The sequence below is a fragment of the Natrix helvetica genome (genome assembly GCF_964273705.1).
Source record: "Natrix helvetica genome assembly, chromosome: 3".
NCBI lineage: Eukaryota > Metazoa > Chordata > Lepidosauria > Squamata > Natricidae > Natrix > Natrix helvetica.
Window position 1 is genome coordinate 37,651,620 of NC_138549.1, and position 22,759 is coordinate 37,674,378.

General features: G+C 39.5%; 1 protein-coding gene across 2 annotated transcripts in view; it reads right to left on the minus strand.

Moving 5' to 3' along the window:
• ATP10A (ATPase phospholipid transporting 10A (putative)) overlaps positions 1-22,759 on the minus strand; it is a 323,794-nt gene that overhangs the window by 237,225 nt on the left and 63,810 nt on the right. For both annotated transcript variants that reach the window (XR_014174818.1, XM_081946012.1), the window contains exon 2: positions 17,573-17,777. Coding sequence is in view for 1 of the 2 variants with exons in the window: in XM_081946012.1 (XP_081802138.1) it covers positions 17,573-17,777 (205 nt within the window). In the remaining variant the exon portion in view is untranslated. The remainder of the gene's footprint in view (positions 1-17,572; positions 17,778-22,759) is intronic.

Here is a 22,759-nt window from a genome sequence, read left to right on the forward strand (position 1 = left end):
TAAAATGTTTGACAGCTGAGCTTTACAACCAGGTTTTGGTGTGAAGCCTGACAATTATTACCTTTAACTTCAATACTTGCATCATAACACAGAAGAAAGATCAGCTAATCTATGAGGTCCAGGAAAATACAACCTTATCCTGAGGAAGTAATGCTACATTATTATTCCCAGTGCTGGTTCTTGACAGATCTTTTTTTGATTACAACTTCCAGAATTTCCAACCAACAAAGCATCAGCTTTGAGGAGGCTAATCTAAATTTCTTTTTGACTCCAAAAAACAATAAATGCGTAGAATTGGCCAGAATGTCTTCCTTGGCAATGTATTCAAACAAGTAATAAGAATTCCAGGATCTGCTGAACACAATTGATTATATGCTGGAAAAAGCATTCCTGACTAATGTATTAAAAAATCCAAACATACTGAACTAATTCCATTTCTGCAGCTGTCTCTGAGAAGAAACAGATAAACAAAGGCAGTAGTTCTCATTCCAGAGGTGGGTTCCTGCCAGTTCTAACCTCTTCTATAGAAGAAGTTCCACAAATCTACAGTGCCGTTTAGAACCGGTTCCAGCTCCCTCCCCCCGCCTGTCCGCACATCATCAAGATGAAGAGTGAGAGGTGGAATTCTGGGAGTTGAAGTCCACAAGTCTTAAAGCTGTCAAGTTTGAATACCCCGGGTTTTTTTTTTCTAAAGGGTTAGGGGTACAAGGGTCTTGTAACTTGACAGCTTTAAGACTTGCACGCTTCAATGCCAGAGTTTCTGAGCCAACATTTTGGTTGCTAAGCAAGAGCGTTGTTAAATGAGTTTCACCACATTTTACAAGTTGGCCATGCCCACCCAGTCACATGGCCGGCAAGCCACTCCCACCCAGTCACATGGCCAGCAAGCCACTCCCACAAAGCAGGCCACACCTACAGAAGAGGTTCTAAAAAAAATTGAAACCCACCACTGTCTCATTCCTACTTAAAGGGAAAAGGAGGAAAGCAGTAATGAAAACAGTAAGTGGAACTTCATGAGATAAGTGAACATATGTCCAGTTATGCCCCCTCTTTCTTGGTAAACTATTTCATTTTTGGAAGAAGTCTCAAAACTGACCTTCAGCAATTGCCCTGATGTAATCATCAGATTGAAAACGTTCTCGCATGATATGGACCTATGTAATTATTTCCTAGTTTGTATAAGTGAATGGGTCCCCTTCAGCGGACCAGGGGGGACGTCAGAAGCGAGTCTTGAGGGACCACTCTGGGAGGAGTTTGACTCTGTTGCCACCGATGATATGGACAGGTTGCGTGGGCGGCTGCGACCCACTACATGTTTATTGGACCCGTGTCCCTCCTGGCTTGTACTGGCATCCTGGGAGGTCACACGAGGCTGGCTCCTGGGGCTAGTGAACGCTTCATTGGGTGAGGGGTCCTTACCGGCCGCCTTGAAAGAGGTGGTGGTGAGGCCCTTACTCAAGAAGCCTTCTCTGGACCCGGCGGAGCTAGCTAATTACCGTCCCGTCTCCAACCTTCCCTTTTTAGCGAAGGTTGTAGAGAGTGTAGTGGCACAACAGTTCCCACGTCACCTGGAGGAAATCAATTATCTAGACCCACGCCAGTCCAGTTTCCGGCCCGGTCACAGCACGGAGACGGCCTTGGTCGCGTTGGTGGATGATCTCTGGAGGGCCAGAGATAGGGGTTGTTCCTCTATCCTGGTCCTATTAGACCTATCAGTGGCTTTTGATACCATCGACCATGGTATCCTATTGCGCCGGCTGGAGGGGGTGGGGGTGGGGGGCACCGTTCTGCGGTGGTTCTGCTCCTACCTCTCCGAACGGACGCAATGTGTGTTGGCAGGGGAGCAGAGGTCGACCCTGAGGCCGCTCACTTGTGGGGTGCCGCAGGGGTCGGTCCTCTCGCCCCTCCTGTTCAACACATATATGAAGCCACTGGGTGAGATCATTCGTGGTTTTGGGGTCGGATACCATCTGTACGCTGATGATACGCAGCTGTACATCTCCACCCCGAACCACCCCAATGAGGCCGTCGAAATGATGTCCCGGTGCTTGGAAGCTGTTCAGGTCTGGATGGGGGACAACAGACTCAAGCTCATCCCCTCCAAGACGGAGTGGCTGTGGCTACTGGCGCCCCGGTTCAACCAGTGGATTCCATCTCTGGCCATTGGGGGCGAGCAACTGGCCCCCGTGGAGCGGGCGCGCAATTTGGGCGTCCTAGATGCCCGGCTGTCAATGGATGACCATGTAGCAGCCGTGGCGAGGGGGGCGTTCCACCAGGTCTGCCTGGTGCGCCAATTGCGCCCCTTATTGGACCGGGACGTGCTTCGCACAGTCACTCATGCGCTGGTGACGTCCCGTCTGGACTACTGCAACACTCTCTACATGGGGCTCCCCTTGAGATGCACCCGAAGACTGCAACTGGTCCAGAATGCGGCCGCGCGGGCTATCATGGGGAGTACTAGATACTCCCACATAACACCTCTCCTGCGCGAGCTGCACTGGCTACCTGTGGTTTTTCGGGTGCGTTTCAAGGTGTTGATTACCATCTTTAAAGCGCTCCATGGCACAGGACCTAGTTACTTGCGGGATTGCATCCTACCCCATACATCCCTGTGACCAATTCGCTCTCACAGGGAGGGACTCCTCCGGGTGCCATCCACCAAGCAATGCCAACAGGCGGCGCCCAGGAGTAGGGCCTTCTCTGTGATGGGCCCAACCCTCTGGAATGACCTCCCCCCCGATATTAGAACCATCACTGATCTCCGCTCCTTCCGTAAGAAACTCAAGACCCACCTGTTCCAATTAGCTGGCCTGGCCCATTCATAGCTCTATTCCTTATCCTCCTGGCAGTTATTTTAATTTTGGGGTAGTTTTAGGGGTAGTTTTTAATGTTGTTTTTAATTTTATTACTATTGTACAGTTTGTATACCGCCTCCTCTATGTATATGTATGTATATCGTGTTTTTTACTCCGACTGTACACGGCCCCGAGTCCCTTCGGGGAGAGGGAGCGGTTTATAAATCTAAATAAATAAATAAATAAATAAATTTGTACAGACATAAATGCAAAGCCCTAAATTATGCAACTCAGAGGTTGCTTTTTCCGTCCTTTTTTTTTTTTTTTTAGTAATTCATGTTTTTTTTTCCTCTGTACGAGCACTCACTAATCATGGGATCAGGTGTTGGCATTAATGCTTTGGCTCCAACATTCATCTTTTTAACATACCACACAATTTGGCTTCTTCACACAAAAACATTCCAAGAGAAGGGGAGGGGTTGGCGTTCCTTCTTTGTCACCTAAGATGCCCTCTACACATGATCTGCTCTCCTTGTGCTCATCTTGCAGTAAATATTTCTAAAATTCTCTGAGAAGAGGGCTCATGAAAGAAGAATCAGTCTGTTTTTTTGGAAATATTGGCAGGCTTTCTGGCCATCCCACCCACAGTAATTGCTCATGGAATGTCTTCGACGAGCTGGAAATATTTTGTCAGCCATGCTGCAAAGAACGGCAAGGTTGGTCGATTCTTTACTTGCTCCAGTCAAGTATCATAAGAATGATTTATAGTGTTTTGAAAACTTTAACTGAGACTGGTGGAAAATATTTATACCCTCAGTTCTCTACAGTATATAAAAATAAAAGCATCACCACAATTTTTTAGAAGAGCAAAAACAAACAAACAAAACTACCTACCCACAAAAAAAAATATCCTTATTAAGCTTCTTGGCTTTTTACTTCATCATGCTTCTTGTGCTGAGTGGACACAACCGGCTTTAGAGTTACAATGCTGTAACAATGTTTGTGAAGCCTAACTAGGGAGCATCTTTTCTAGCTATATCCTGTTCTAGAAGTATATGAGGAAAAGATGAATGCAGAAAAATGATATCCTCACACTTAAAAATCTTTTTGGTAGTCATCCAGATCCCATTAAAATAGGAAATAGCAACTAAATCATTCCACTTTGTCTTGATGTTTATTAGCATTATAGGGTTCTGCTTAATTAAAAATTTCCCCTTTGTTAAGAAACTGCAAAAAAGAGAGGACATCAAAAAGATAGAATTCTATTATTTTGGGCCATAGAGATGCCTCTGTATCCAGGATACTCCAATCACAAGGCAAAAAGCAGCTACACACTGCAAAAAATAATAGGAAGTTCCTTTCATTGCTGAAATAATAAATGAAAGATTCTGGGCTCTGTAATACTGCCATTAAAATATTTAGTGGGAAGTTTTTACCACTCATGTTTTCAGGAATGGGATATGAAGAAGCTGAACTCAGAAAACAGTTCACTGATATAGATAATCTGTCAAGGCGGCCTCCCTCAGCAACCAAGAAAGAAACCACTTAACTCCATTTTGCAGAATTAAGAGTACTTTTACTGGTTATGAAAAGATAACAGCTAAGTAAAGCAAGGTCTGAGGCAAAAGCGTGCGAAATCATACATATCAATATAGTCTGACCCCTTCCCCCTGCTAACCCCCATCCCATTGTCCAATCTGCAAATCCCTTAGGTGTCATGTGGGTTTCATCTCCAAGGAGCATCATCAGGTTGGTGTGCAGGACGGTTGGCCTTGACCAACTCTAAACACCAGTCTTCAGCATGCACAGTAGATGGTGAGAACAAAACTCCCCTTGAACAATCTCTCCTGTACCAAATCTTCCCCTCCCAAATACCACCACCCCCTGTTTCAATGGCAGCCGAAAACAAATAGCAAAGCAGAGTCTGACATCGTCACTCCAGAAAATGGTTCAATACATATACAGTACAGCATCAGAGAATTGGATCAATTGTAATTATGACTAGTTGAAATAAGTCAACTTGACACTGTAGTTTTAAAAATTGCCCTGCTCCACTAAGCAAATATAGTTCATAGATTAGGATCAGACAGAAAGGATTACTGCTAGATTACTTCTCTGCCCTAATCCTCAAAGCCACTATATTTAATGTCTCACAATCTTGTATGACAGAGATCGGAGGTGCTAAGGAAAAAGAAGATGAAACCTACACAGTCTATGGTTTTAGAATTCAAACTGGATATATGGTAAAGTTCCACTACAAATAAACAATAAATAATGAATAGTTTTCTAGCCCCTAGAAGTTGAGGACTTGTAGATATATCTATCTACTACTTGTAGATAGATGATGCTCTGAAATCCTAGGTACAATGTGGTGTAGACATATTTCTTTCTTTCTCACAAGATAAGCAATGCTAAACTTAGAAAATGCCTATGTTATTATTTTTAGCTGCTACAGTTGTAACATTTGAATTTTTGACACCACATTTAAATTTTATATGCAACCATTGTCTCAGGAAAAGGCTTCTAAAACAATGGAGTATAATTTGTAAAATGAATTATGCTAGAGACTCATAATTATCTGGTCTGTTCTTGACAAAATCATGCAAAGGCTACATTTTGCTTATATAATATTATGTCCAACGTGGCAGCTCATATTAGTCCTACTTATTCCTTGATGAAAGCTAAATATTTAACACCCGATAGTATAGAGAAATGGACTAGCTCCAATGCCTAACATGAATCCAAGACTCCTTCATTTCATATACAGATAATGTCTGACATAGGCAATACAGTGTTTATTTGGATAAGAATTGGCTTCAACTGCATCAGTTAAGATCAATACTTCCACCAACCACAATACTTAAAGAATACATTTTGCCCCATGTTTTGGTGCGAGTTCTCTAAACTGCATATACTAGAATCTTTCTCATTCTTTCCAGCCAAAAGTATGCTGGAAAGACATCATGTAGGAAAATTTAGGACTACTTGGCCCATCAATCCATCTGCTTGTCAGCAAAACAATTATCCAAAACCAAGCTAGGTCAAATTTGGTATGGAGGACAAAGAAATTGGAGAAAGAAACCCAAGATCAAGTTATAAAAAGCAGAAAAAACTTTCCAGGAAAAAAAAAAATCTCCCTCCCAAATTCCTATGGGAAGGGTAGCTTAGAATGCTTCCATCTGCTCCATACAATACATGCATGTATTATGTACATACTAACAAGGTTTCTAGGTTGCCTCAACTCTGACCATTGTAAAACACTGCAATGTGTAATATGTAACTGGGAATAACATCATACAATCAGTTAAGAACCGTGCCCAGAACTAATGCTATGGAACATAGAGTTCTGACCAAACACATTAACAGTAATGAAAAGAAATCCAATTTCCCAGCCAAGAGGCTGTAACAGAAATCCAGCTTCCCTGGATTAATGGCATAACCAGGTTTTCACCTTCTTTTTAAAAGTGGGAAGGAAAGAGGGCAATCACACATCAGGCAGAGATCTATTGAATAGGCTCCTAAAATGACAGTCTCTAATTGAGGAGACATAGTGATTCTACCTTATTAAATATTATTAGGCAAATAGAGGCTATAGGAAGAAGGAAGCCCTGCAAATTTCCAGGTTCGCTTCTTAAACCCCCTTCTCTTCTGGTCACAGAATCTATAGTGGATCTGTTACTGAGGGCTTGAAAAAAATGCCAAAGCCATGATCTGCATGCTTTCTTTATCTTGTTATTCCTTCCACCCCAAGAGATTTTTTTCCAATTCAACCCATGTTATTCTTTCCAACCCAGCCCTGACATGGCCCAGATAAGAGCATGAGGGATGCTCTATACTGCCCAAAACACACATACTTCCAAAACTATACAGAAGCAGTTCAACAGAAGGACAGAAGCACATGTACATAGAGGTCACGCCTAAATACCTGACACATCTGTCACCTGTCATACGTACATAGAAGGCACACCTAAAACACCTGACACCTTTGTTCCTGGATGGGGGAGTCCACACCCACACCCATGATTTGTTATTACAGAGCATAAAATAAGGCATCTTTGCTAAAGAGACTAGAAAGAATGCCTATCAGCTTAGTAGTATAAGCAGATCCCACTTGTAAATCAGTCAATGGCCATACCTCAGGGCTCAAATACATAAAGAACTAATAGCCTGATCAAAGTCTCTTTCAGACATGGAATAAAGAACCTGTCTTGTGAAGGACGCTCTCAGAAATATTTCTCTTTCCATTAAACTCTTAATCATTTCACTCTGTTGCCTCATTAGGGCTATATTCTGTCTCCTCCACTAAACACAGAAGCAGTACACCAATGGTGGGCTGCATGCGGTACGTCCTGGTACGGGGATACCGGAGCCTGCCTGGAGCACTGGATACCGGTACGGTACGGTGCTCTGGAGGGTTAATCCGCCCGCCCAAGCTCCTTACCGGTCTTTTAAGTCTTTGGCGCTTCCGTGCACGTACATGGTGCGTATAGCGCCTGTGTGATGCTCCGCTAAGCAGCTGGAGCATCGCGGAAGCTCGTGGAGGTGCTAAGACGCATGCTGTGCATGTATGCGTGTGTGCTGCGCGTGTATGCATGTGCGCTGCGTGCATCCATGTAGATGCCGCTGGGCCCGTTCCAACCGTACCGGTTGGAACGGGATCCAGAACTGACCACTGCAGTACACATAACACTTGACTTACAACCATTTGTTTAGTGACCATTCTAAGTTACAATGGCACTGAAAAAAGTGACTTGTAACCATTTTTCACACACAGCATCCCCATGATCACATGATCAAAAGTCAAATGCTTGGCAACTGGTTCATACTTATGACGGTTGCAGTGGGGATCATGTGATGATCTTTTGTGACTTTCTGGCAAGCAAAGTCAATGGGGAAATCAGATTTATTTAACAATGTTGTTACTAACTGAACCACTGCAGTGATTCACTTAATAACTCTGACTAGAAAATGGGGTGAAACTCACTTAACAACTTGTTTTAGTTAGCAACATAAATTTTTGGTTCAATTGTAATCTGAAGTTAAAGACTGCCTTTAAAAATGCATAGTTATTTATTTGGCTTATTTTTTTAAAAAAATGTTCCTCATATTTTTAAAATAAGTTTCAAAACTATCAAGAACTGATTTTTGTCCTTGAAATGAAAGGAAATCAATTTTTATCCTCAACTGCTATGTGGTGATAGCATAGCAAGAAATGCTACTTGACCTCACAGTGATAATTCAATCTTTCCTTTATATTTCTTTTTCCCCTTGCATAGAATGTTTGATCTGTTATGAAAAGTAAACTCAACCTCCCAGCCAAAGAACCCTTCAAAATGTTCTGGGATTGAGAAGATGAGCAACAAGCATAATCCTCCTCTAAAAATCATGGTGCTTCCTCTCATTTTAAAATCCACAGCATAAAAGTTGTACAAAATATTTATACATTAATGTGAGATTTTTCAAAGCCTGGAGAATATGCAATACAATTTAAGAAATTAAAACTCTGCAGTGCCACATGAGTAACCTCTTTCACAAGGTTAAAGGTCAACATGGGAGTAGCAAATAAAACAGCAAATGTTACTGTAAAAATCAAGTATGGTTCTGACAAAGAAACTATATTAAAATTTCAGCAATTCAGTATCTCAGTGTCTATAAATTAATCAACAAAATCAAGACAGTAAATTAATCAACAAAATCAAGACAGACCCCGAACTAAAACAGCTTCACATCATTAAGGAATACTTTATTTACATAAGACTTTTTTTCACCAAAAAATTATTATGGTTATTTGTTCTGACTGGCTCTTGGTGAATAATAAAGAATCTTTATTTCAAAAAAACTCTTGCTATGACAAGTTCCTCCCTTTTGTACATGTCTCATAATATGTAATGGTAAGTAGACAAGTGCTGGAGTTTGCATCACAATGTTTCAATTCATATTTTGTCACTTGATCTTCATTGATACCAATGGTTCACCATGCATCTTGGAAGGATGTCAATCATCCGTGTATATGTGAAAATCTTTCAGGAAAAAAAAAACTTTGATGAGTCTTTCCTTATACTTTCAAACAAATGGAATGGCATTATCCCAACAATTTTTAAATAGCCTTTTAATTCAAATCAGTATTATTTTATAGAGTACATGTTGCAAATGGTAATGTAAAGGCTAAGTTAAAGCAACTGGCTGAAAGATCTGTTTGATTGCAGACTGTAACTTACAGCACAGCTGAAATTATTTTTATCAAGAAGCCCAGCAACACTGATTCCAAAGTCAAAAGGAACTCAATGTCTATATTGGAAGACATCATATAGCAATGATGGAGACATGTAGCTTTGAAGTTCCACAGTTGAAAGCAAATAACGATGCCAAGAGTAGGGTAATACCATGAGTGACACGTACAAGATATTCTACCACCTTGTATGTCTTCTATTAAAAGTATTGGATCCTTCTTTGTCATTATTTGGTGGTATTTTGTTTTATGTCTCCTCTGAATCAGTTTCAAGTTTCATCAATCATTTATTATGATTGACCTTATTTCTAAAAGTCCTCAGTAAACCCTGAACATTGTTCAAAAAAAAAATCCAGATTCAAAAACATACCAAAAAAGAGGAGGAGTTGAGGAAGGAAAAAAAAACCTGCACAAGTTCAGAGAAAATTAAATGAAAAAACAGCCAAAGAACATAATAATTAATCCAGGGAAACCATGAAATATCAATATACAGAAAAGGAGAGGTTACAGATATTTTCTTTCTTTATTTTTTTCTGAACAGATACAAAGATGAAGCCAGGAAATATTTTTAGGGAAGGAAAATTAATTATTAAAAAGGTCCATTTTTTAAAAAAAAGCACAGCCAATTAGTGTTTTTCGATGACAAGGGCCATAGTGCAAAGGGAATGATCCAATGTGAATTAAACTATATCAAATACATGGAGGAGGCAAGGATTTTCTGATTGTTTGGAAGTTTTTATTTTTATTTTTCATGTGTGATCTAAGGCTGTTTTATACAGATTTACACTATTATATAGTATATACTCTTCTTGTGGGTTCATAGTTGTTGAATGACACCATTTACACTTCTTTTGCTCTTGAATGCTGCCCCTTGATTTTTAAATAATCTTGCAAAAAGAATTTTATCTACATATAGCCCCACGTTTCTCTAAGCGCATATAGCTTTGAAAACTCTATCGTTGCTCAAATTATATGCACCTGGTTATTTCTAATCCCTCTACTCTCCAATTACATCCTGTTTTAGAGATAAGGATTAAATATATCTTTACTGTACCACCTTTCTCTCTCAGACTGGCGCAAGATTCTTTCCCAGTTTTTTCAGCTCTTCGGCAAGCCATCTTCTGAATTTCACCCAACACTTCTCTTCAGCTGTTTTCTTCGAGATTTGCTCACAAAAAAGCATACTGTAATATAACACTGCTAAATCCAATTTAGAATTGCCAGCTAATGTTACTGTTTACCAAAACAATGCCCTTTCAGTAGTGTAACATTATCTTTCATTGTGCCAACCATTATATCTTCTCTGTCCAAGTTTTCTCTCCAGTTTTTCCTCCCAGAGGTCTCTCTTCTTTTTCCAAGATTCCACCTCTGATTAATTCTTATTAGCCTCTAATAGTCTCTCTGATGGGAACTAAGCTATCTGTTCTACCCCCCCCCCCACACACACATTTTATGTGTGTGGGGTATCTGTGTAGATATATATGAACACCCAGCAGGAAGCCATGGCTGAATGCAGGCTAATCACAGGGGTATTTTATCATCAATTTTCAGACAGGGCTTGGGGAATTGCAAAAAGAATGAATAAATGCTTAAATTCAGAAAACCTCCGGATGTACGTGTATGTATGTATGTATGTATGTATGTATGTATGTGTGTTACAACCCCTGATATGCCCAAATACATGTCCTCACAATATAGCCATGCCACATTTTTATGGTAGGAAAAAATATAAGCCCCCCCCCGCATATAAGTCCCCTGGACAACACCCACCTCCAGCCAGGCAGAGCGCCGCTCACCAACCTAGCAGTATCTCAAAGGTGCCAAGCCACGGGAACCTGGGGGGAGGCAAAGGTGATCACTTTGCTTGGTGCCTTTGGGATACCGCTAGGTTGGTGAACAGCGCTGTGCCCCGCTGAAGAGGGGGTTGCTGGGCAGCTGCTCTCTTGGGAGCGGGCTCCCAAAGAGCTGGGCACAGCCTCATGGGTGAATGGCTGTGTTGCGCAGTCACAGCAGCGCAACACAACAGCCACAAAGTGACCATGCTCACGAGCAGCCACCCGGCAAACCCCCTTTGCAGCCAGGCACAGCGCCATTCACTGACCTAGGGGTATCGCTAAGCTGCCCGGCTCCTGTGGCTTGGCGACTTCCAAATGCCAGTGAATGGCCCTCTGCGTGGCTGGAGAGGGGGGGGTTGCATGAGTGGCTGTTCCGCTCTCGCTCACCCACCTCCCAATGCATGGCCCAGCTCTCATTACGGAGCCAGGGCACCTCTGCCGCTGCCGCCATCCCAGCCTGGATTTTTCCGTGGCTTCCAACCCGAGTCTTTCGGCAGTGGCCACTCTGGGCACACTCTCTATGGTTGTACGCTCTGCAGGCAGGTGGCCAACAACTATAAAGCGTGCACCCAGAGCGGCCACTGCCGAAAGACTTGGGTTGGAAGGCGCAGAAAAAGCCAGGCTGGGATGGCAGCGGCGGCGGAGGTGCCCTGGCTCCATAATGAGAGCTGGGCCATGCATCGTGAGGCTGGGAGGCGGGTGTACAAGAGCGGAACAGCCACTCATGCAATCCCCCTCTCCAGCCATGCAGAGCACCATTCACTGGCATTTGGAAGGTGCCAAGCTGTGGGAGCCAGCGGCGGCGAACAGGCGCTCACACGGCTTGGCGATACCCCTAGGTCATTGAATAGCGCTGTGCCCGGCTGCAAAGAGGGTTTGCCAGGCTGCTGCGACAGCGCAACACAGCCATTCGCCCATGAGGCTGTGCCCAGCTCTTTGGGAGCCCGCTCACAAGAAAGCAGCCACCTGGCAACCCCAAAAACAATAAACCCTCCCCCCATAGTTAAAAGAAAATAAGACCCTGTTGTATTTTCGGGGAAACACGGTACTATATTTGCTTTCGTAGATTTTCACAGGTGTAGATATGCTGGTCTTGTTGCATTTGGGTCTTTTCCCGTGTAAGATTGAGATTGTCTTGGCAATGTTTCAGCGAGGTCTCACTCGCCATCTGAAGATGTATAAATCAGATTACTGCAGCTAATTTAGCAAATTATGGTTAAATAAACCATATTTTGGAATATGTGAATCCAATATACAGTATATTTCACTGCAAAGAAAATAAAATTCTGCTATTGGATACATTTTTTTCCAAAGAAAATGCATTATGGTAAATTAGATTACTTTCCTCACTAGAATTCAATTTTTATACTACATTGTAAATTATAGAGAATAAATGATGAGTTTTTATTTCCAGTAATTTTTCTTAATCAATGTTTGCTCAGTAACTTTCGAATAGCTGGTTACTTTTTTATTGATGACTGTATGTGGTAACAGAATATTTAGTTGCTTTTAAATGATTAATTCATTATTTCTCCAAGGCCACAAATGCATATTATTTATTAATGTCAAACCTTTAAAGATAATTTATTCCAAAGTACAATCTAAGACTACATTTTAAAAAAAAGAATTTTAAAAAGATTAGCTGTATTATTATGGGTTCCATGTATGTTTTGGTAGATGAGTAACATTATTTTCTGATGAGACTTTCTCAAAATCTGTATCAATCAAATGTCTAGGTTTTCATGACTTGTGATAGATCATATGAAGTATGAGAAGCATGCTTGCTCCAAATTGAGAGGATTATTACAGAGTTTCTTTTTGTTTTCTTCACAGACTATGATCCCTGTTTAACAACTGGCGCCATATGGTTACAAGCCACAAGACAGGAATAGCTTTCCTAATGCTACCCCAGTTTTTAGATACTGATTTTAATGACACATTAATTTTAACAGATCATTTATTTTAAAGCAGCAAAAATCCTCATACTAAACAAAATTAGCAGAATTATCATTTTGTAGCTTAGATTTTCACCTAAAAAGTGTTATCACAAGCTAAAGTGTTTCATGATCAGATAATAAATATTAAGGCCACATATATTTGGGACCAGAATATGCCCGTTCGTATTTTGTAACTATTACATTTTGCCTTGCATTTTGATAGCTAGATTTTCTGAATCTCCATTTCAAAATACCTTGATATCATGCACATTAATCATTCAAGGGACATGAATGACAATTGTTTCTTGCACACTGCACATTTTGCGTGTTTACTGTGGAAGATATTGTTAGAATTTGAATGCTAATTTAGGATTCATTTGTCTATTGCAGCAACTCCCAAACCATAGGCCATAAGAGCAGATAATTGCTCTGAAAAACTAATTCATGAAATAAATGATCCCATGATTTTCAAAATTTCCGTCTCTAGAGGAGATGCTTACTGCATCTAGTCTTTCCTCTCAGGGAACATGCTTGTTTGCAATCTGGAATGAGTTTCTGTAAGGCAGTATTTGGCTGGCGAATTCTGGGAATTGAAGTCCATATATCTTACAACTGTCAAAGTGGAGAAACATTAATGAGCCGCGGTGGCACAATGATTAGAATGCTGTACTGCAGGCTACTTCTGCTGATCACCGGCTGCCTGCAGTTTGGCAGTTCAAATCTCACCAGGCTCAAGGTTGACTCAGCCTCCCATCCTTCCGAGGTCAGTAAAATGAGGACCCAGATTGTTGGGGGCAATATGTTGACTCTGTAAACCACTTAGAGAGGGCTGTAAAGCACTTTGAAGCGGTATATAAATCGAAATGCTATTGCTATTGCTAAACAAGTAAACATGGCTATGAGCAGAGAAAATTTGTACTCCCCTGTGTGCTGGCTGACCAACCGCACTCAACGTGTAGTCTTCAATGGAACTGCATCTTCATGGAGGGAAGTATGCAGTGGAGTACCCAAGGCTCTGTTTTAGGCCCAGTACTCTTCAACATCTTCATCAATGATTTGGATGAGGGAATAAATGGGGAACTCATCAAATTTGCAGATGACACCAAGCTGGCAGGAATAGCCAACACTCCAGAAGATAGGCTTAAGATACAGAAGGATCTTGACAAACTTGAACATTGGGCACTATTTAATAAAATGAAATTCAATGATGAAAAGAGTAAGGTTCTACATTTAGGCAACAAAAATGAAATGCACAGATACAGTATAGGTGGTACCTTGCTCAGTAGTAGTAACTGTGAAAGGGATCTTGGAGTCCTAGTGGACAAACATTTAAATATGAGCCAGCAGTGTGCAGCAGCTGCCAAAAAAGCCAACACAGTTATAGGCTGCATAAACAGAGGGATAGAATCAAGATCACGTGAAGTGTTAATACCACTTTATAATGCCTTAGTAAGGCCACACTTGGAATACTGCATTCAGTTTTGGTCACCACGATGTAGAAAAGATGTGTAGACTCTAGAAAGAGTGCAGAGAGGATTAGGGGACTGGAGACTAAAACATATGAAGAACGGTTGCAGGAACTGGGTATGTCTAGTTTAATAGAAAGAAGGACTAGGGGAGACATGATAGCGGTGTTCCAATATCTCAGGGGTTGCCACAAAGAAGAGGGAGTCAAACTATTTTCCAAGGCACCTGAGGGCAGAACAAGAAGCAATGGGTGGAAACTAATCAAGGAGAGAAGCAACTTAGAACTGAGGAGAAATTTCCTGACAGTTAGAACAATTAATCAGTGGAACAGCTTGCCTCCAGAAGTTGTGAATGCCCCAACACTGGAAGTCTTTAAGAAGATGTTGGATAGCCATTTGTCTGAAACGGTATAGGGTTTCCTGCCTAGGCAGGGGGTTGGACTAGAAGACCTCCAAGGTCCCTTCCAACTCTGGTATTGTATTGTATTGTATTGTATTGTATTGTATTGTATTGTATTGTATTGTATTGTATTGTATTGCATTGCATTGCATTGCATTGCATTGCATTGCATTGTATTGTTGCATTGCATTGCATTGCATTGTGCCTCCAGTTCCCATCAAGGCCAGATAGCATGGCAGTCATCAGGTTTAGTAGGAGTCAAAGTTCAACCATTCTTGTGGGTTACAGCTGACTACTCTTGCATAATAGCAAAAAGATACCTCCTTCTTCCTACAGTATTCCCACAAGTACAGGGTTTGTTACAATTATACAAAGTTACACCAGTCTCAAAGAAAAATTAAAACTATCATCCAATGTAGATTCCTTGGGAGTAATCCCCGTTTCATTTACTGAGATCTTGTTCTCAATAAATAGAAACAAAGTAGCACTCCTCAGGATTATGTTAATAGTTGCAACACTAATGACTGACAGATGACAGATTTAGAAAAGACACACATTATTAAATTTCATGCCTGAAATGCAAGTTTCCACCCCTTGCCATCTCTTGTGGAAGAGATGTGAGAATTGTTGGGCCAATTCTTCAGTTGTTTTAATGGGAGTAATGTTTTGTGATATCTGTTTTATTTCTCCTGCCCTGGGTTGAATGGATGATCAAGGCTCCATCTGGTCCCTGGACTGATTTTTAAAAAGATTTCTGCAGGCAGGTGAAAGAGAAGAAATTTTAGAAAAGAAAACAGATGGCGTCATAAGAAAGAAAGAAAGAAAGATTCAGACTGCACCCATTGCTTGCTTCACATTCCCCAAATAGGATGCAGTCTCAAATATTATTTCCAGGGGAATGTTGCTCCAAATAGACAAAAAAAGTTCCCCAGCTTATCTGCAGCATATTTTCACTGTGTGTGTGTGTGTGTGTGTGTGTGTGTGTGTGTGCATTGATTTCTTTACTTATTGTCATTTTAAGATTGCTTTTTACTAAACATAATCTCAAAACTGCAGGAAAAAATATAAACCAATAATGCACTCCAAAATTGGAAATTTACAAGAAAACAAATAACATTTTTATATGATGTAGTACTTGGTTTTAATTGATTTTATGATTGTTCAGTAGACAGAGTCACTTGTTTGAGATGGGCAGCTATAGAAATTGACTACAATAAAAAGAAACATTTTTATTGCACACTGCCCAGAGTCACATTTTGTGGGATGGATGACTATATAATTATGATAAATAAAGCCATCCAAACCATCCAATGTTAACATCTTAAAATTGGAGTCTGGCAATCACAAGGGAAAGGCACAGTCTCATTGATTTTAGTTTGAGGTTTAGGGAACAATTGGGCTGTGTTCAGATTGAAAACTCAGCTGATTCATTGAACAGCATGATTGGGATGACCATATTACAACCACCATCCCTTGGATGCCCTGTAACAAATATATGTTAAATGCATACACAGACTTTCATTCTCCCCATGCAAGATAAAAATGTAAGGCACAAGGCACTCCATGAAATATCCAACGTCCAAACTATATGGGTCTTTATGTGTTAAACTCAGTGGTTAGAGTGCAGTACTGCAGGCTACTTCTTTTTTAAAAAATATATATTTATTATTTTTACATTTAAAACAATGCAATACCACGGAGTCGAAGTGACTGTACATTCACATTATATACAGCTAGTTTCAACCATTAACAATTAATCTACTTAGTACATTGTCTGTCCTTCTGTCCAATCACAATATATACATTTGTTCCAGTCTTGTCATCTTGTCTTATACCAAATCATAAAATCTATTCCATACTTCAAAATATTCTGATTCCCCTTTATTTTTAAGTTCAAGAGTGAGCCTATCTGCTTCTGCACAGGCCAACACTTTTCTGATTATATCAAGCTCTGATGGTGTATTTTCTTTTTTCCAATACTGTGCATAGGTTATGCGCGCTGCAGTTAGTATATGTATAATTAGATAAAGTGTATCTTTCTTAAACCCCTCCGGTATTATGCCTAGGAGAAAAGTTTCTGGTTTAAACATAATTTGTTCTCCCACCATTTGTTCTATCCATGATTGAATCATTTTCCAATATTTTTTTGCCTCATTGCACGTCCACCACATATGATAGAAAGTGCCTGGTGTTTTTTTACACTTCCAACAGTTTGGAGCCAGATTTTTGAACATTTTGGAAAGCTGTGCTGGGGGGAGATGTGTACTGCAGGCTACTTCTGCTGCCTGCGGGCTGCCTGCAATTTGGAAGTTCAAATCTCACCAGGCGGGTGACTCAGTCTTCCATCCTTCCAAGGTGGGTAAAATGAGGGCCCAGATTGTTGGGGCAATTTGTTGACTCTAAACCACTTAGAGAGCACTGTAAAGCACTGTAAAGCGCTTTAGTCTAAGTCTAAGTGCTATTGCTATTAATTCAGGCCCACCGAATCTGGCCCAATAGCTCACTTACAATACCACCCAGAATCCCATTGGTTAAATGGGAGACCCTGTAAAGTTGATAGATAAATAAAATAGATATAATGTGCATAGTGTTGACAGCACCCTGTTTCTTCATTAATCTTCCCATGCCTTCTGTATCAGCGGTACACTTCTAAATTGAATTCAAAGGAGTCTCTTTTGTGTACTAGTCATGCCATTTTGTGCACTGGTCACTGCAATTGGTGCTATAATCTTTAAACTTTATGATATGTTCCACACTTAGCAGCCATCAAAACCTTCATGAAAATCAAAATCTGGAGCATTCATGGTTTTACTGTTCAGAACGAACACAAGTTCTCTCTTAACAATAAGATTAATGAACAGCTGACCTACCTGAAACTTTAAAACAAGTATAGTAAACATGCTAACTTACCAGTTCCAAAAATCCTCTCACAACTTGTCTCTGTTTTAGGTTGGTTTCTCCATCCAGATTAGCAGTTTCTATATGACACAAGCCATCAGGATCACTTGAAGAAAGCAGCAATATATCTGCAGGTATGATTTCATTGCAGCGAAGCTGGATGAAATCTCCAACTTTTACTTCTTTCCAGTATCTTGTGGTGTATTTTCTTTCGTTCCTGTAAGAAATGTTTAGGATAAAAACATGTCATGACTTCTGAGAACATCAGTTTAAAAAAATACAATAGCAGGATAAGTTAATATATGTATTTCATGATGTTTGCGGCAATTAATCTCTTGACACCTATGGGTTCACAAAAACTTGCATTCAAAGAATAAAGTTCTCAGAAGAAACTATTCACCAACAGCAGTTTTTGTGAGAAACAGCTATCATTATCCCACGATCAAAACTTAACAATTACTATGAAGGTAATTTCAAAGGATCAGAGGCACAAAATATACAGTAACGTCTATGAGAAGGAAACTTAAGATATGTGCTGCCCATATATTTATTTTCAGAAAAGAGTATCTTCAAAATGCTGATTATTACCTTTACAGTTCTACAGTGCACAAGGCCAGGTTATACATAGGACCAGTTTTTCTTGAGGGATCTGTCTGGTCAGATAGGGTAGGTGCATTGCAGGTTTCTTCCCTTAAATGTTGCCACTAGCTAGGATCTTTGAGTTATGCCTTCTTAGTGGCTACTACAGCCTTTTGGAATAGCCTACCACCTGAGATCCTTTAGCCTTATGAAAGACTCTTGCCCCAACTGTTGGAGTAGTACGGGAGTGAACTGGGAAGCTGTTTGGTTAAGTGCTTGTGACGAGGGGTACTTTTCTTTCTACCCATGTTTTTATGGATTAATGTGAGCAGTCTAGATTCACTATATGAGGTAAGAAACCTGTTAATAAATACATACATACATAAATAAAAGGTTATATAGCCCCGCAGGGAAAAAGAAATAGAAAGTGAAATGTAGGATTAAGGAAGAATGGCAGTAAAGGGGAAATCCAGATTCTTGTAGATTGGAATCTACTTCATCACTTGCATGAATATTATCCGACATTATCAAATATGGAAGGTGATGTACAAATGTTTGTTAATGAAATAAAATACAGAATAGACTATCTGAGAATTACATGACCACTAAAGCACAACCACTAAATCTCAAGTAGATTTGTTCTTGTTTTGCCTTACTCAACAAAGCAGAAACACTTTTTAAAATTCGAATAGCTTTAATTACAGTGCTTGTTTGTTGAAATGGTAACTGAAAACAAGTATGCAAAGCAGTTGATTATTGTATTGACAGTAAATAAAGAAATTACTTATTTAATTTCTATGTCAAATTTAGAAACCACCCATCTCCCTCACAGAGCAACTCTGGTATTGAAAACAAATAAAGAGAGACACTGTGGCGCAGTGGTTAAGATGCTGGCCTAGAAACCAAGGGACTATAAGTTCTAGTCTCATCCTAGATATGAAAGCTGGCTTGGGTGACTTTGAGCTAGTCACTCTCAAACCAATCCACCTCATAGGGTTATTCCTGTGGAAAAAATTAGGAGGAGAAAGAAATATTATTTATGTTCACCAGAAGTGGTATTCAGCAGGTTCTGACCAGTTCTGGAGAACCGGTAGTGGAAATTTTGAGTAGAGAACCAGTAAATACCACCTCTGACTGGCTCCGCCCCCATCTATTCTCTGCCTCCCGAGTCCCAGGTGATCAGGAAGAAATGGAGATTTTGCAGTAACCTTCCCCTGCCATGCCCACTAAGACATGCCCACCAAGACATGCCATGCCCACTAAGCCAGGCCCAGAGAAACGGTAGTAAAAAATTTTGAATCCCACCACTGATGTTCACCATCTTGAATTACTTATAAAACAATAAAGGTGGGATAAAATCAAATCAAATCAATCAATCAATATCCTTAGTACTTAGAAAAAATCAATAACTGGGCTGTGCCAGTCCAGATTGACAATATTTGTCTACTGTGAGGTTAAAATTACATGTCTCACCAAATGGGCAGTGTGTATCAGTTCCTAGGCCAATCATTTAATCTGTTACCCAAGGCGACCCATTTAATCAACTATTTCCCTCACTTTTTTAATGAATAGTTCAAAGCTGCTCAGAGTTACCTTAAACTGCCAGATGGGTGGCAAATAAGTTAGATTGATAGAAAGATATACAGACAGACAGGCAGACAGACTCTGAAAGATTCCAAAGTCTTTTTTGATTCCTTTTGCATTCAAATAGCAGATGGGTTGGAAAAAATTAAAGAAGTATTGCTGATATATTATTGGGTTTGAATAAGCTCTGTGTTTCTTACATATTTCTAAGTTAAAACATTCTTTTATTAAATAAATTAAATCATATCCAAACTGTGAAATACGTGATAAAAACAGGAGGATATAAAGTGAAGTGTTGCAGTGATTGAAATACTAAAGATTATAAACCACGATGAATATTAATCTCTGTGGGAAAATTTCACTTTCAAGTTAGGTTATGCCATTTCATTTTAACCTCAACCATCGTATTTTCTTAAAACACAGCTAGGATTCAAGAAGTCACTTTTGTCTCAGAAAAGAAATTTCTAATGTTAGCATTAGTTCTTGGACAGTAAGAGGAGGGAGCAGAGTCCCAGGGTATATTTAACTGTTCATGTTTCTGTGGAAGTATATAGTTTATTTATGAATCAGTTATGAAGCATGACAAAATAAGTTCCAGCAATTGCTTCTAGTCTTTTTCCCAATAACAAATAGAAGTCACACATTTCAGACTTAGGCATATTCTGCTGTTCTCAATGAAAAGAACAGAACAGAACAGAAAAGAGAAAAGGAAAGAGAAGGGGGGAAAAAAAGAAAGGAAGGAAGGGGATGGTATATGACACTGAGAATAGGATTCAATTTGTTTGGAATTGCAGTTTTCAAGCTATCATTATCATTGTCTCATGATGATGATGATTTTAGTCCTTACAACTGAGAAATAGATTTGCTATTTTTAAGACACTGTAGCTGAATCTCAAAAATAGGAAAAGTAGCTAGATAAGATTTCAATCAATCATAGATATTTACAAAAGCTGTTGCGTGATAGCAGAATTGTGCAAAAACAGGGAAAACCTCTAATGTTATTAAGAGATATATACATGATTATTTTATGCAGAATTCATTTATGTGGGGAGAAAACCTGAATTAGTTTAAAAATTCAATGTATTTGTAATATTTGAAGAATAACATATACCACTCAGCTTTAAATTACCGTCTATATATTTTGCATATATTTTGCTATTTCACTACTTATATTTTGAATCTCTCTCTCGTTATACAATGAATAAATGTAACCCTATACCAAAGATAGAAGCTTTCATGTACTGGAACATTTTCTGTTGTTTCTGCTCCAGTATTTGAATATGACTGTCAATTGTTATCACAACAATCTCCCAAACTCTCAGAAGAACCACCACACATCAGCAGGATTGTCAGTATCAGATTATTATCACTTGCAAATTACGATAAATACAATTACTGCCAATAGTTTGATCTTTAGGCTGATCCAACATAGATAGGATCAGAGAAATTTAGATCAAAGTTCTAACAACTGTGCCACACATTTTTTTTTTAAAAAAGAGAAGAACTTCATAAGAAGTTCCTTTCATATGAAAGGAACAGACCCACGAGAACAGAATTTTCCTGAGAGTTATTTTAAAGTCCTAGCATAAAATAGTTGCATTCCTACTCTTTCTTCAACAACTTTGAATTAATATCATTCCTTGTAAGGACAATGTGGAAATAGTCCTGAATATGAAATAGAGATGATTGAGCTAAAAATATATTGTCAAAAATGCCCTTGGGCATAAGTCACAAAGCTGGAGTCACCATGGGCATTCTGCTAAAAATGCAGACAAAGTTCTCTTATAGAAAAATGATATTCTTAGGACTTTTATGTTCCCTTCAAATTTGCTAAGTAATTCATTTCTTCTATAGAACCTTTGCAGATTTTGTACTTTAAGAGTGTTAATGCATTATCAAATATCATTGAATTTACAGAGCCTTGGATGCCTAGGACATATTTTTCTCTTGGTTGAAATAGGAAATACCTTTTAGTCTTAAGATTGCAAAAATATGTTTGCTCTAGTTTTTGTTACTGGCGAAGATCACTTCCCCCCCCCCCCCCCCAGAAGTTAGAACTTGGCAGAATAAATAAAAGTTATGATTATGTTCTTATCCTCCATAGTCAGGCAAGAACTTTTTACATAATATGAATTTACCCTAATGCTAACTAATAAAACTATAAATGTTTTATACACTAACATCCACTTTTCTGAATTTTGAAATCCAGTCCATAACTCGAAGCACGTTTAGAAAATTGTACCAAAAAGAAATTTTATGTTAATTTTTTTTAGTCAGGCAATAAAAATACCAGAAAAAAATAGTATAAAAGATATATTTTAAGAAAAACACACATGGAAGCACCTAAGCACATGCGTGCAAATGAATTTTAAAATGGAAATGAGATGGAACAAAATGATGGTTAAGAAAAATAAGAAAATGCAAATGTATCCTAGAAAGAGAAAAACAGTTAAAAACAATTTCCACAGGAAACTCTTAAAGCATTCTGCCACACATGTTATTTTGCAATATGGATAAATATATATGTATATATAATATGCTTTCAGCAGCTACATCAAGACCTTGAATCAGAGGTGGTATTTAGCAGGTTCTGACCGGTTCTGGAGAACCGGTAGCAGAAATTTTGAGTAGTTCAGAGAACCAGTAGATACCACCTCTGACTGCCCCTGCCCCCATCTATTCTCTGCCTCCCAAGTCCCAGCTGATCAGGAAGAAATGGAGATTTTACAGTATTGTTCCCCTGCCACGCCCACCAAGCCACATCATGCCCACCAAGCCATGCCCACAGAACTGGTAGTAAAAAAATTTGAATCCCACCACTGCCTTGAATGTTTAGTTGTTTTCAATATTGCAAGCATTGGGGACTTTCTATATTCAACATGATCCATGTTGGACTAAATGAGCAATATGTGAAAGCACAATCAGTCATTTTTATACTTCTGCCTAATGTTGGGATGAAAGTCTAAAACGGCAGGGTTGCATGGTGATATTTCTACACACCTTTCACCTTTCCTTTTGCCATGGTTAGCAACAGAT